Genomic DNA, 16,262 nt, shown 5'->3' on the forward strand with positions numbered 1-16,262 from the left:
GTAAATAAATAGAGGTATAGATCACTTTGGGATTAAATGTACATATTTATATAGAGAGTTGGGGAGTTGCGTCTATAGAGAGGAGGCATACCATAAATTAAACAAAATACAAGCCCACAGTCCCTTATCTTGGATGTGTTTTGAAATCTAGAATTGTTCATGTCTTAGAAAGTTAACATGGTGTCTATATCATGAAATGTGAAATCCTTGACTGATGTCTCTGAGGCAGTATCCTATAATCAGTAATATTAATGTTTCTGCAAGGAAACCTACAAATACTCCCATGAAGTTAAATAAAGACTAAATCGCATCTGTTCATGTTTTCTGCCCCCAAATCAACTGATTTTGAAATTACAGATGAGGGATTACAAACATGTAGAACAGTTTATCTTTAGAAAGTTTTATCATCTTTCCTCCGCAGCTATTTCTAGAAATGAAATCAAACAGAATTTCAAAGGTCATAAGAAATTAAATGTAAAAATTTTTACAGTCTAATTTACTGCTAGCCTGTACTTGAGTTAGTTATTAACAAATATAATAAAATCTAATTAACCTGTGCAACAAGGTATTATTGTAGGAATCAAGTGAATTTAACTCATGTAAAGTACGTATCACAGAGCCTGGTTCTCAGTGAGCATTTATGTATCCTCTATTACTATCTATAGCTCAACTGAAATTCACTTGGACATTTCCTAAAGCATTATTCATTCAACAAATCTTTACTGAATTCCATGTGCCACACACACTCTATACAGGAGATTTATGATAAAACAAGGCAGATGTGTTTGCTGCACTTGTGTTGCTTAACAGTCCATGTAACTTCTAAATTTGCCAGACATACCAGTCTTTTGAGCATCACCTTATTTTCTTCTACTTCAGTCAAAATTGCATCCTTTTAGCCCTTTTAGCTCGAAAATATCTTACTTAATTTTTGAAGATTTCCTTAAAAGGTGATTCCATTTATTCCCTCAGTTGTCCTCATCAACCCTCAACCACAGGAGATACAAAGGACTACGTCACAAAGGGAACCTTACTTAAGAACTCAGGACTCCAGAAGGAAAAAAATGAGTGACTGGGTCTGATCAAAGTTAAATACAAATTAATACCTTTCCATAGTAATTCCTGCTCTGGATGCACTAGATAAAATGGCAGTCAGGGCAATCTGGGAAGGTGTGTATAAAAGGTGAGCATCCGTCAATGCAACTCTACTGAGAAAGTCATCAGCTGTCTTCCTCAAAATCTCTGGATTCTCCAACATGGGATATCGAGTCTAAAAAGAAAGTTTGCAAATGTCATCACTTCTAAAAGTTTAATGGAATAATAACAGGTCAAAAATGTTTATATAGACCAGAAAATGCTTAACACAAAACACTTTTAATAAAAGTAATTCCTTTTCTATACCCCAGCAATAATAACCTTTCCATGTAGCAATGTTTTGTATTCAGCACCAGAATGTACCAAAAGTACAGTCATCAAATTCTGTATGTTTTAGGACTCTTTTACTCACTGGCTTTCAAACTTTATTGTTTACTTTTTCTTTCTTTTTCTTTTCTGGCCACACCTGCAGCATGCAGAAGTTTCCAGGTCAGGCACCAAACCTGTGCCACAGAAGCAACCCAAGGCACAGCAGTGACCACACCAGATCTTAACCTGCTGAGCTACTAGGGAACTCCCAACTCTTCTGAACACATTCCATTAGTAAGAAATACATGCTTTGAGATAATAGATCTAAGGTTTCCAGTATAGTACTCAGTACTATTGTGATTTATGTTAACCCCTCTCTTTATCCTTCCACCTGAGAAGGAAGAGGACAGGTGGCCCTATGAGATTCGACTACGCAAGCTGACCTAAGAAATACATATTCCCAGGTAAATACTTCCCAGGCAATCCAGGTGATTCAGATGTAAGGCCACATTTAGGAACCAAAATACGACTTCATTTTGATTGGAAATTTCTCCTACTTAAAATTTACTTTTGGAAACAAGTAAATGGGAATGAATCTTGGTTGGATTACAGCATTAATTTCAGTATGCGTTCCCCAAATATGCATGACACCTCTATTTCCTAACAATTCTTCTTACCCTTTAAGATGAACCCTAAATCCCAAACCCTCAGATACATTTCAGGTATCTCCATGCAAGTCCTAAAGAAGTAATAAATCTTTTCTATACTCTGAAACCAAAGAGCCAGAGTCAATTGTAGAGTCACACTCAGGTCTTACTGTTATCCCAAAATGCCTGAACTCTGACATGACGAATCTGATGTTCCAACTCTGACCACAGAGATTTGCTCAATTACTTCACAGCTTTTCCTTGACACCCTCCTCAGAACATTTGGTTTCTCATCCCTATACTTTCTTCTATTCACTGGTGTCCACAAATCCTCATTTCTCTCTTCAACTTCCTGCCTCAATATGCAGTCAACACATTTCTGTCAAAACTTCAATAGTGGCTGAATACAACCAGCCTTCTGTTTGCAACTATACTCAGATTTCTGGGTGCTGCTAGAGAAAACAATGCAACCAAGTGGTCTGGTAACATCACTATAAATTCCAAGTTCACTCATCCTCAACAAGGCTCTCAACACTGCATAGCTGTGATAATATTCCTTAGAAAGTGTGTTTTCCCACCTTTCAGTGATTATGTTAAACATCCTCTACCCATCTCTATGTCTTTGATAATTCTCAGCAACTCCACTGCTCTCAAAAAATTATCTCTGCTGATAACAAAGAAAGACATTATATTACCTGCTACCACCAAATCCCCAGGCATAACATTATCCTTACTCATGCTTTCCTCTTTCCCTTCATTAAAAGTGAGAGCCAATTAATTCTTCTACCTTGCTTCAAATCCCAGGCCAGGCCCTTCTACCACACTCCAGAGAAAAACTTGAGCTACATATTTTCCACTAAGCTTTCTCTACTAGCTCTCTACATTGTTTCTTCCACAAAACAAAACACAACCAAAAACTGCTCCTTTCCTCAATTTCCAGCAGTTGCCCCACCTTCTCATTCATCCCATCTTCCTTTTCCACCTCAAAGACAAGCTGTTTAATCCAAGTTATATATACCTGTTTTCTTACCTTCTATTTCTTCCTCTGCATTCAATGGAGACTAATTTCACCAAGTTCACATATCACCTTTCTAGCACTAAATCCAGTAAACATTATCTTTCAACTTTTACTGTGTCTAAATTCTGAGCAGGACTGGAGAGCTTTTCATGATCATCTTTATAAGTATTCTACTTCCCTTTACTTCTCCAAAAGTCCTACCTGTGTCGATATCCTTCGGTCTTAGGAGCTTCTTGTTTTCCTCTAGAGACCGTGTGTGTGTCAATATCCTTCAGTCTTAGGAGCTTCTTGTTTTCCTCTAGAGACCGTGTGTGTGTGTGTGTGTGTGTGTGTGTGTGTGTGTGTGTGTGTGTGTGTGTGTGTGTGTGTGTCTGCGCGTGCTTTTTATGGCCGCACTCGTGGCATATGGAGATTCCCAGGCTTCTTGTTTTCCTCTAGAGACCGTGTGTGTGTGTGTGTTTTACGGCCGCACTCATGGCATATGGAGGTTCCCAGGCTAGGGGTTGAATCGGAGCTGTAACTTCTGGCCTACGCCAGAGCCACAGCAATGCCAGATCCAAGATGTGTCTGCGATCTACACTGCAGCTCATGGCAATGTCGGGATCCTTAACCCACTGAGTGAGGCCAGGGATTGAACCTGCAACCTCATGGTTCAGTGTCAGATTTGTTCCTGTTGAGCCACGACGGGAACTCCTCTAGCGAGCCTTTAAACGGTCCTAATGGCTGACCCACTTTAAATCTTCCTGGGGCAATGATGCCCAAAACTATACCTCCAGCCTATCCATCTTCTCTGACTTCTAGACATAAACATCTACCTACCTGAGTGTCTTGCAGGCAATGGAAATTTATCATGTCCCAAACCAAATTCATCAAACCCTTACCTATCCTCCATTGCAGTCTGGCAATCTGAGCTAATAAGCCCTCCAGATGATTCTGAAGTACACTGAAGTTTCACAAGTATTGCCCTAGAGGTCCAGGTCAAACTCATGTTTTAGCAAGCCCATGCTATAACACCAGGATCATCATAAGTTATAATAAAATTTTGATTCTTTTGGTTAAGTAACGTAGCAAAGGAGTTCACTCTATCAGTTTACTTAATATCAAGATTACCTTTAAATCAATGAGAAAGCCCTCAAAAGGTCTATAAGGATTGTGGACAATAAGGTGGAAATTAAGCTGTTGTATAAGGAGCAGTTCATATTCCAAAATCTGTTCAAGCGCTTTCTCTTGTCCAAGAGGACTCTCCCGCAGATTTCCAACAAATTGTGGACTAGATACATTGAATTCATCTACCTTGCAGGCCAAAAATGCACAAGTGAGCCTAGAGGAAAAATAAGGGGAGAAATATGTATATACTTTGAGAAATAATTAAATATTTCTAAAAGTATGTTCTAAAATTACCCAATATTCACCAAATGCTATACTAGGTATCTCAGGAAATTGATTAAAAAAGAGTTTCTGGAGTTCCCGTTGTGGCGCAGTGGTTAACGAATCCGACTAGGAACCATGAGGTTGCGGGTTCGGTCCCTGCCCTTGCTCAGTGGGTTAAGGATCTGGCGTTGCCGTGAGCTGTGGTGTAGGTTGCAGACGCAGCTCGGATCCCGCATTGCTGTGGCTCTGGCATAGGCCAGTGGCTACAGCTCCGATTCGACCCCTAGCCTGGGAACCTCCATATGCCGCGGGAGCGGCCCAAAGAAACAGCAAAAAAGACAAAAAAAAAAAAAGAGTTTCTGAGTTCCTATCATGGCTCAGTAGTTAAAAGAACCTGACTAGCATCCATGAGGACGCGGGTTTGATCCCGGGCCTTGCTCAGTGGCTTAAGGATCCAGCATTGTGGTGAGCTGTGGTGTAGGTCACAGATGAGGCTTGGATCCCACACTGCTGTGGTTGTGGCACAGGCCAGTGGCTACAGCTCTGACTGGACCCCTAGCCTGGGAACCTCCATATGCCGTGGGTGTGGCCCTAAAAAGACAAAAAAAAAAAAAAAGAGTTTCCTGTTTAATCTATTTATCCATAAGGAGACTACAAAATTAGGCTGAATTGTATAATACTGGCACAGGATTCATCAATTTGTGACTTAACGGCAAGTTCATATAGTTTAGCCTAAATACCTAGAAAAACAAAATAACTGAGGAAAAGGAATACTCAGCATCAAGAAATGTATATGGAAAAGAAAAAAAATAGTACACACATATGTACCATATGGACTTGGGAAGAAAGGTATGTCATAGAAACCCTATGGAAAGCCATCAGTGTTAAGTCACCAAGGGCATTTAAATAGGGGATTTTTAACCTCAAGAACAAACCTATGAAACGCTCATGGCTACTACATAAGTTTCAGACTGAGAAACTAGCAGTAAAACTACCACAAAAATCAAGATTGGAAGTAACAAAGGCCTGACTTAAACTGGTAGAAATGGAAATGAAAAAGAGAAAATACATGGGGACAATGTGACTGACAGCAAGCTCTCTGATGAGCCTCATACGAATTTCATCTTTATCTTTAATGATAAGCACAGTGCTCAGCAGAAGCACAACAGACCTTTGTTCAAGTATAATGAATATGGAGCTATAGGACCTGTAAAAACTGACTGCATGTACAGGGAGAGGAGTTATCATAAATGACTCTTAGAGCAACTGGGAGAACAAAGGTTCCACTAACAGAGAGGAATATTAGGGAAGCTAGTTTGAGAAAAACCAGAATTAGAATTTCGATAACTTCAAATTCAGATGATATCAGTATTACAAGGATGGAAGTATTATATAGGCATACTAAGAAGTACAAAGAGGGATCCAAGTTCAGAATAGAATGCACAGCTAAATTACCCTTTATTAGGAAGCCATTTTTTTCACACACACATGCTCAAATAGTTTAAAGGTCTTCTTAGATGTAAATCAATAAATCAGACTTATACTCACATTATTATCCGGGGGTGATATTCCATAACTGAGTTATTAAGATAAAAACGCTTGAAATACATACAAGCCGTACCCTAAGATTAAAAATACATATATTATCAGAATCTATTTGCACATACAAGTTAAATTTTGTATTTAAAAAAACTTATTTATGTGAAGATTTCTTTGAAAAAGTCACCCATGTAAAATATCAAAACTTGTTAATTCTTAAATCAAAATAAATTATGATAAATTACAACAGAAACACCACAGCCAAAGACCCTTTGTTGTCCTTCTCCACTCACCCTAGGTTATCCCTCCTGAGATCAGTGGCTTAATTAAAAAGTGTGGGAATTTTATATAATTACATATATTTGCATAATTTATACATATGATCACAGCTTAAGCAGTCAATCCTGTAAAATACTGATGGAATAATAGGGTTGGGGCAATAAGCCTTCTCTCTAAATCCACTCTGGATCCATGATACAACCAATCTCTGCTCAGCATCTACCATGTACTAAGAGCATACCGCATGCCAGACTCTGTGCTACGTACAACACTGTCATCTTATTTTAATTCTTATAACAACTTGGTGAAGTACCTCTACCTCTACAGAGAAGGAAACCGAATATCAATAAGGCTGACTTGCTCAAGGTCACACATCTCACAAGGGACAGGAATGGTTTCATCCAAGATCTGCGTATATTTTTAACCATTATGTCATTTGGCTAGAACCAATGTTACCTATTTTAGGATGAAAAAAACATTTATTAAAAAAAATTTTTTTGACCACCCCTGCAGCATATTGAAGTTCCTAATCCAGGTTTAAACCTGTGGCACATCAGTAACCAGAGCCACAGCAGTGACAACACTGGATACTTAACCTGCTGAGCCACTAGGGAATTCCTCTCTTAAAATATTTCAAAAGTTTAGTTTTGTCATTTTGCGTTAAACAAAAACCAAAACTAGCAGTTATAAATAAGCAAGTTGTATATAAAGACAAATTCAACAAAGAAGTTCATTCAAGGATTTAGTTTATCTGAAAAGATCACTTAAACCTATCGCTTCATGTTATAGTTCTCTTATCAGAAAAAGCTAGGACCAAATCTGGAGACAGGAACTAAGAAAGTGCATATAAAATTCTTCATGAATCTGATCTCTCAGATGAAGGTGCAGTAAAAAAAGAAAACATTATGAATACTTTCAGACTTGCTATCTTCAATATACTTCAGTTTTTTTTTTTTTCCCCCAACTATAAAAATGGAGATCATTTCTTCGGGGGTTATTCTCTATTGGACCATAAATTATTCACGCTGTATAACTTGAAAAAGTATGACTTTCACTTAAGACTTTCATATTTGACCTTCACAACAAAACTGTGTGATAATAAGAAAAAATATTTTATATATCTCTTTTTTTATCTTATAGGCGTTTAAATTTAAATTTCTATCAACAAAAACATACAAGGTGAACAATTAGAGGGCAGTGTTTGTAAATCCACATAGCAAAAAGTTCTAACTACATGTTTCTCCTCACTATTACCCCATCAGAGTACGTACACACACACACACACACAGTGCTCAGAACCATACATGTGAAACAGCCACAAGACAAGTTTCACCCAAAAGTAAACCTCCAGTTTCTACTACTCAAGGTTTAAAAAATTACAGCATGACTTTTGGCTGGGGCGTAGGATTACAGATGATGAATAAATGCATTATTTCACATGTGTGTGAAGAGTTTAAAAAGCACTAGTCCATGGGACCATAAGGTAGGAGTTATAATGCTCACTAATTGAGAATCTGGAGGGAAAGTAATTTGATTTTTTCTTTTTCTATAAAATGAGGATATCATGATCTATGTATCAGGCCTCAAAATTCTTTTGATATGAAATGATTCTTGAAACACTTCTGAGAGATACAACATAGGAGTTCATAATTCAAGGCATTTATGAAAAATGTATGTGACAAAAACTTAAATACATAAATTATAATATTTATATAACAAAAGTATATTTTGGAGGAAAGTAGATAAAGAGTTAAATATAATTGATCAGATTTCAGAAATTAGCTAAATGACATTATACTTCACCACTACAATAACTTACCACAACAGACCTTGGCATTGCTGGCTTAAACACTGAACAGAATTCCAATAATCTTTTCTCATAGTATTTGCAGAGTATCATTTCTTCATGAGGCTCAAGAAAGACTGGGTCATTTGGAAGAACCTTTGAATCAAAAATTAGAATAAAAATGTAATGAATTAGATAATCTTAAAAAATTTTTTAATCTTAAAATATTTTTCTTTGTCCAGATTAAATTTAGTTTAGAGATCCAACCAAAAGGAAATATACCATATTTTTCCTTTATCAAAAACTGCTAATATTACACAAAATAGCTTTTAAGAAAATATTTAATAAACTACACCATAACTGCATATTTTCTCAGTATGTCAGCTGAATATCTGCCTCACTAAGGTACAAGCAATCATGAGGAGCATGTGTATATGTTCATAGGTTTGATGTCATTATTTATAAATCAATAAAGATATACACTATCAATGGCTGGAAAACTTTCAATATCCCTCAGTCAGTTATTAAATCACACGGGTTTGAGTAAAAATCAACAAGTGTCACAAGGATAATTCTGATCCTTAACACTTTATCTCTTTACTACCTTTGTAAAATCTCTACAGACTATACTTGATAGTTAATAAACACTACACATTTACAACAAATATTCATTTAATGCTGTTATCAGTTTAATTAGGACTGCCAAAAAAAGTGTTAAGTTCTAGCCCCCAGTACCTCAGAAGGTGAGGAAATAAGATCTCTGCAGATGTAATTAGTTAAGATGACGTCACACTGAAGTAGAATGGGCTCCTAATCCAGTATGATTGGTATCTTTATAAGTAGAATATGTGAGGGCACAGAGACACATGGAGAACACTTTGTAAAGATGGACGTAAAGATTGGAGTTAGCTGCTGCAAGCAAAGGTACACCCGGGTTATCAGAAGCTGGAAGAGGAAAGGAAGGATCCTTCCTAGAAGCCACAGATATTACCACTTGGCTAACACCTTGACCTCAGATTTCTAGCCTCCAGAACCTCAGACTTCTATCGTCCATTGTTTTAGACAATGAATTTCTGTTTTAATGCACCCAGTTTGTGGTAAATTTTTTAAGAGCAGTCCTAAGCAACTAACACAGGTTCTAACTTTAAAGACAGCACGGCCTTGTGGTTTACTGAAGGAATGCTGGAACGAGATTCCAGGGGTTCAAATCCTGGCTCTGTCACTTATTAGCATATAGCCTGAGAAGTTATTCAACCTCTCTGTACCTCAGTTTCCTCAGATGTAAAGCAAGGAAAATAACAGTATCTACCTCATGGAGTAGTTGTGAGGGCTGTATGAGCTCACACATACTAAATACTTGAATTTTGCACAATATGTATTACTTTGTGCAGCACAAAGTGATATGAAGTAAGTTGTGAATTATAGGTAAAGGTACCTCAGTACTCAGAATCAAAACAGGTCTGACACAGAAGCTAGAATGGATGGTGGTGTTTTTTTGGAGCTTGTGAGCAAAGATTAAACCGAAGAGGAAGGAGAACAGGAAGGACGTGGCTGGCAGGCCACAGTCCAAACCATCTCTGGTCAACTGGTTCATGCTAACGGTCTCTTGTCCCCCTGCCTCCACCATGTCCCATCCAATCAATCCATTCTTTCCCAGAAAGCTCGTTCTACAACAGAATCTAATAGGGTTAATTTCCAATATAAAATTTCACAAACTTTAAACTCTTTACTTCCATTTACAAGTCCCCTGTCTACCTTCTCCAGCCTTTCATGCACAGGTACTCAGCTTCCGCCGCACAGAACCATGAGCGTTCCACGGACCAGCCCTGCAATTACTGACCTTCTACTTTGCACTTGTGGCTCTGTCCACCTGGAAGGTCCTTCCCCCATCTTCTCCACAACAGCTGATGAGAAAAGTCCCTCCCCTCATTATATTAGCATCCTACAAAGTGTCTTCTTTGCCGTTACTGCTTTTTTATCTTTCCTTCACTTGACTGTAGGATGGATAGTTTCGTCTGTCCCTAACCCAGAGCACCTGGCAGAGTGCTCATCGTTTACTAAATAAACGCACTCTGCACTGAGAAGGCAGGGGCAGGTAGGAAGAAGGTGTTCAGGGAGTCCTGGCGGAGGGGGACGGGCTAGAGCTCGTAGAGACCTAGGTAAGGGGCCGGCAGCGGGAGCCCTTACCTTCCCATTCGCCACTGCTTTGCATCTGAATTTGCGGTTGGCGTCGGCCCGCAACCGGGCTAGTTGCTCCTCACTGGCGAAAGTCCAGTGCCGCTTCTGGCTACTATTGTGGTACATACTGAAGTTGGAGGCCAGGCCCAGGGGGCCTTGAGCGAGGACCGCGAACTGCGCAGCACCAGAGTGGAAAGCAGATAAGCCACAAACCAAGACCCCTGGGAAGCCGAGGGAATCAGGTCCGCCTGGCGCGGGCGCGTTGACGTCAAGGTCACGTGGTAATCCCCTCCGCAGTCGCGCTTCCGGAGCGGAAGAGGGGAAGAATGTCTCCGCGCGGGATTGCTGGCCCGCTGCCCGCGACGCAAGTAGGCGTAGCCTGTAGAAGGCTCCTCCTCGCTTTTAGCCTCGGTCCTAGCTCCGCCCTTCCCCACAAGATTTAAAGGAGAAGCGACAGGCAGGGTGTCCAAAAGGGAATAATTTGTGGGTATGTTGAAGCTAACATAAGCAATTCACGTGGGATAAGTGAAGTGTGGAAAGGACGTGAGAGGGTGTCAGCTTTTAAATAGAATGTTCAGGAGGTCTCACTGAGGTGACATTTGAGCAAGGACTTGAAAGAGTCGCGGAAGTACCAATGATGTAGGGGGTGATATTGGAACAGATGGAACAGTCGAGGTCCTAGGGCAGAAGCATTCCTTCCTGGCTGTTTTAAGGAAGAACGTCTGGGGCGCTACCAAAATTCTTGTCCTCAGAGACTTGAACATAATTGGAAAACTAGAAGCAGTGCAGGAGTATTGTGTCCCTTTCTATTATTTTCTGTGCCTTTTTCCTTCTGCTTCTGTTGATGACTAGCCAATCCTCTCCCCCTATTTCCATCTCTGAGGCCACAATGTAGGGTAGTGGTAATTTTAGGGTTTTCTTGAGATTCCCATCTTTATTATTGCCCTCAAGGGAGCCTTACAACAAGCTGTTATTAACACTTAAGATTGTATATCTATCTATATATATGTAAAACTAATGCTTTCAAAATTGCTTTTGAGATACAGAATTTACATTGATCACATAAAAGTCTTTACTGATTTTTATATTTGTCCCATTTAGGCATACCTTCTCCTGTGCATCATACATTGTGTTAGAAAGGATGGATATACTTACTGTAAGTTGTTTTCCTAAAAATAAACATTAAAAAAGCACATAAAGATAATGAGATTCAGAAAGTTGAAAAGGTCTATAGGTAAAAAGAGGTTTCATGGTATCTCTAACTCTACTTTCAATGAAAATATTTTTAAAGCCTTATGAAAGAGAGAGCTTTTTTCCCCCCTTTTTTGTTTTATTTGGGTGGGTGCAGTTGAAGGTAGACTTTTACAGTTATTTGAATTTCTTGAACTCACACCATTTGTAGTTTATAACCGGAGATCCAGACACTCCTTGAACATAAGTTAGTAAGTTGGATAGTACATTGGCTAAGAAAAGAGGGAAAAAGAGAAAAAAGAAAATGTGCTGATTTTAAGGAAGGACACAGCAAGTTATGAGTCCAATGGTTTGTGAGCATCCAAAGAGACTGTATAATGGGAAAGAGTAATTTAAAAGGAAAAACAGAAAGTCAGGAAAAGAAGTGATTTAGATAAATGAATGTATGTATAAAATCTTAGAACCATGACAGTTATGTATACTATGTCAATTCTTTTTGTTTTTCTGAAAGGTAATGACAGCTCCTTTAGTTTCATGCAAAGGGAAATAAAAATGGACATTTGAGAGAAATGGTGGGATATGATTTCCACAGGGATAGGAATAAAATTGCTGAGTGTCACAGTTCATTTAGGAAGACAAATATGACAACCTGGTGTTGCTGGTGTTAACTATTTTTTTTTAAACCTTTAACAAATCTTAGTCCATGAAAATTAACATTGACCAGATTTGGGGGGTGTAGAAGGAATTATAGCTGAGTTAACTATCTACAGAATAAAGCTGTTCCTGATGCCTTGACATTAAGGCTCATATATGGTTTATTCTTGTTAAGGTGAGCAAGGTAGATGTTGCATTTTCATTCAGCCTGAGTGACATTCCCCTGTTCAGCCTGTTGAGCACAATTTTCTGTGCAGTTTCTACAGTGGAAGGCAGACTAAGGACTTCATTTTTTTTTTTTTTTTAATTTGACATGCCCATGGCATGTCAAAATCCCAGTCCAGGGATTGAACCTGTGTTGTAGCTGTGACCTGAGCCACTGCAGTGACAACACTGGATCCTTAACCCATTGTGCCATCAAGGTAACTCCTCCTACCCAATTACTATTACCTTTAAATCTCAATTTCCTTGCTACTAGATGGAGATATTTTAAACAAAACAACAAAATAAAACCCCAAACAGAATCTAAACATCCTAAAAGAGTAATGAAAGTGTTAAAAACTTGAAAACAAATATGTAATATTTCATTAAGTACTATCCAGAATTAAATGTTAACAGCAAAGATTAAGTGACTTTTTTAAGAAACGTGATCTCTTTTGTTATGATATAGTTGTTAAATAGGAAAGGCTCTAAGCTTACCTATTTGCTATGCCAAAGCTTCCCATGAGAGTGCTGGGAATTCCTCTCTTTTGCTTTAGGACAAGCTTCTCTCTTCCTCAGACTCTGCTGTTGTTATCTTAATGTTTTGGGGAAAATAAAGAACATCAGACTCCCTGATCTTAGGAGTAAAGGAGGAAAAGGGGAAATGGGTGGAGGAGTGACCAATAAATATGTGTGGGACTGCCAATAATTTTGCAGTCTAAAAACATTTTATTAAGTGCCCTGATTAACTTATGGTTCTTTCCCAAACTCATCAGCATACTCATATCCACATAGTTTCTGATTTCAGGGCCACAAAGGTGATAGTGGGGCATGGGAATAAACCATGTCTATTCTCACAAAAACATACAGTCTTTATAATCTGACATGAAATTTTACCCCTTCAGTACAATTGACATAGATTTTTTACATTCTAAATATAGCTTTGCAATGACATTCAAAAACAGTTAAACCCCTTGTAATTCTATTTAATTTATACAGTTAGCATTGGCTCTAATATCCCTTCCTAGTTTTTTACCCAGTTGTCAAGTTACAACTAAGAGAAGAAAAAGAGTTGTGTGCAGCAAATACCTAATTTCTCCAAAACAGAGTACTACTAAAAGAAATAAAAAAAAAGAAAAGGCATTTTTTTTTAAAAAAACTGCCATGTTGATATGAAAAAACAAAGACTTGGAGTTCCCAATGTGACTCAGTGGAATATGAACCTTTCTAGTATCCATGAGGATATGGCCTCCTCGATCCCTGGCCTCACTCAGTAGGTTAAGGATACAGCGCTATTGTGAGTTGTGGCTTAGGTCGCAGAAGCGGCTTGGATCTAGAGTTGCTGTGGCTGTGGCAGAGTCCAACAGCTACAGCTCCGATTTGACCCCTAGTCTGGTAACTTTGATATGCCATGGGCATGGCCCTAAAAAAAAAAATATATATATATATATATATATATATATATATATATATATATATATATATATTCATGACTGTGTTGCCAGATGGGGAGATAATATATCATGTATATCATATGCATCATATAACATATGTTACATGAGATGTAACGTATTTCTGTAATACATTTCTCTGTCTAATTCTAGAGCAAGGCCTAGAAATCTTTGTTTATAAAAATCTTAGGTTTTTCTGATCATGAGCATTAGGTTCGGAAATTTTTGCAAATGTGAAATTTATAGGACTTGGTAATGTCTTACAGTTTGGATGAGGTGGTGGGATGAAAGAGAAGCAGCAACTCTAAAGTAGTGACTTTCAAATATGAATGAGCATAACAGTCATCTGGGAGCCTATTAAAATGCAAACCAGAGACTCCCACTCAATAGGTCTGGAGTACAATCCCAGGCATCTGGATTCTTAACAAGATTTATCCTGAGTCTGGCAGTTTTCAAACTTTAATGTTCACCTTACACCTGGAGAGCTTTTAAAACATAGATGGCTGGGCCCTAGTCCTCCTACCCCTGCCCCTCTGTCTTGGGTCAGCCTCAAAATTAGCATTTCTAACTAGTTCCCAGGTGATGCTGGGAATTTGGCTCATACTTTGAGAACTACCATTCCAGTTGCTTCAGTGTGATAGATTTTAAAGCCCAGGTGATGGGGAGAATGACACTATCAAGGAGAGTCTTTACCTTTTCTGTTAGGTTGATTGAAGAAAACCATACGTTTATCCCAGGTTATCTCTGTGAGAGAAAATAATGGAAGATGCTTAAGTATTTGTTTGCCTTATGTTTATACACATGTACCATGATCATGGTGAAATTTAATACCCATTTGAAAAAAATTAGTAATAACCAAATTCCCACTTGTTTTAAAAAAGGTGAAGAAAAATATTATTCTCCTATGATTAGATTAAGTATCCTTTGTCTATAGAGTAATAAAGAATACCAACCTCTATAGTCATTCTTATTTTATTGTTGTAGAATCTAGAATTTAGACAGTAAAATTAATGGTAGGGCTAACTTGTTTTTAAGTTCTCTACTAATGTTCAGTGTTCTAAGATAGGAGTTGGCAAACCATGGCTCACAGACCAGATCCACCAATGTTTATTTTTGTATGCCCTGCAAGTTCAGAATGGCTTGTACATTTTTAAATGGTTAGAAAAAAATCAAAAGAAGAATAGTATTTCATGATAACATGAAAATCATATGAAATTCAAATTGTGGTATCCATAACTATATCAGTTTTACAGTTTTTTGGAATTCATCCATGCTTTTTCATTTATATGTTGCCTTCTATGTTGCTTTCATGCTGAGCAGCAGAACAGGGTGGCCTGCAAAGCCAAAACTATTTACTATCTGACCCTTTACAGAAAAAAAAGTTTACTGATGACATTCTGAGAGAGTGCTTTACATTTTTTAACCTATGCACAAATCTTGTTAAAATGCAGAATGGGATTAAGGAGGCCAAGACCAAGATTCTCCATTTCTAACGTGCTCCCACATGAGGCTAATGCTTCTGACCTGCAAGTTCCATCCTGTTTCTCTGTTTTTGCTCTTGTCACTGTCCCTGACTACAGTGCCCCCAAAGCTTTGTGCCTTTACAAATTTCTTTTAGGTTCACCTAACTTGAACCCTGCTACTTCTGTGACTTCTCCTAACTATTCCACTATTCCAACTGACTGTGATATCTCCTTCCTCACTGCACTTACTTTGCCTCACTTCTTTGGCTTTTTAATGTAATGTTTGCCTTGACCTTTTTTTTTTTTTTTTTTTTTAGGGATTTTTATTTTTTCTATCATAGTTGATTTACAATGTTCTGTCAATATGCTGTACAGCAATGGGACCCAGTTTTCTCACATAATCCTCCATCATGTTCCATCATCAGTGATTAGATCTAGTTCCCTGTGCTGTACAGCAGGATGTCATTGCTTATCCACTCTAAATATAGTAGTTTGCATCTACTAACTCCAAACTCCCAGTCCATCCCACTTCCCCCCTTCACCCTTGGCAACCACAAGTCTGTTTTCCAAGTCCATGAGTTTGTTTCTTTTCTGTAGATATGTTCTTTTGTGCCATATACCAGATTCCAGATATAAGTGATATCATATGGTATTTGTCTTTCTCTTTTTAACTTACTTCACTTACTATGAAAGTCTCTAGTTTCATCCATGTTGCTGCAAATGGCATTATTTTGTTCTTTTTTATGGCTGAGTAGTAGTTGATTGTGTATATATACCATTTGACCTTTAAATGTGACTATCTTACTGCCCCCCAAAGGCTTAAACTCTCTTGAAGCAGCTGTCTTGTTTTTAGGCATCTGTCACCAGCGAGCTCATATAGTATCTTATATCTGGCAGATACTCTAAAAATATTTGTTAAGTTAATCACTGTCTCACATCTAGAAAGGACATTTTTGTCAACAGGATGTCATTATCCTGTAAGTGAGGCAATACTCTTATCCATTCACATTTTTAGAACTAATTTATTTTTTCTTTGATAGATTTTTGATACGTTTCACTGGTGAGGGTCATGTTTCTCCC

At 38.1% G+C, this 16,262-nt stretch overlaps 1 protein-coding gene across 5 annotated transcripts in view; it reads right to left on the reverse strand.

Moving 5' to 3' along the window:
- Positions 1 to 10,572, reverse strand: part of CCNH (cyclin H) — a 34,109-nt gene extending 23,537 nt beyond the window's left edge. For 3 of the 5 annotated variants that reach the window (XM_047778239.1, XM_047778243.1, XM_047778240.1), the window contains exons 1-5: positions 10,232 to 10,571; positions 8,078 to 8,200; positions 5,989 to 6,062; positions 4,180 to 4,390; positions 1,107 to 1,270 (exon numbers count right to left, since the gene is read on the reverse strand). In XM_047778239.1, the coding sequence (XP_047634195.1) occupies positions 1,107 to 1,270; positions 4,180 to 4,390; positions 5,989 to 6,062; positions 8,078 to 8,200; positions 10,232 to 10,348 (689 nt within the window). In that variant the 5' untranslated portion in view covers positions 10,349 to 10,571. Of the gene's footprint in view, positions 1 to 1,106; positions 1,271 to 4,179; positions 4,391 to 5,988; positions 6,063 to 8,077; positions 8,201 to 10,231 lie in introns of all 5 variants that reach the window. The other 2 variants (XM_047778242.1, XM_047778241.1) reach the window with 2 other exon arrangements.
- Between the last annotated feature and the right edge of the window lie 5,690 nt (positions 10,573 to 16,262).

The sequence above is a fragment of the Phacochoerus africanus genome, chromosome 4 (genome assembly GCF_016906955.1).
Source record: "Phacochoerus africanus isolate WHEZ1 chromosome 4, ROS_Pafr_v1, whole genome shotgun sequence".
Lineage (NCBI taxonomy): Eukaryota > Metazoa > Chordata > Mammalia > Artiodactyla > Suidae > Phacochoerus > Phacochoerus africanus.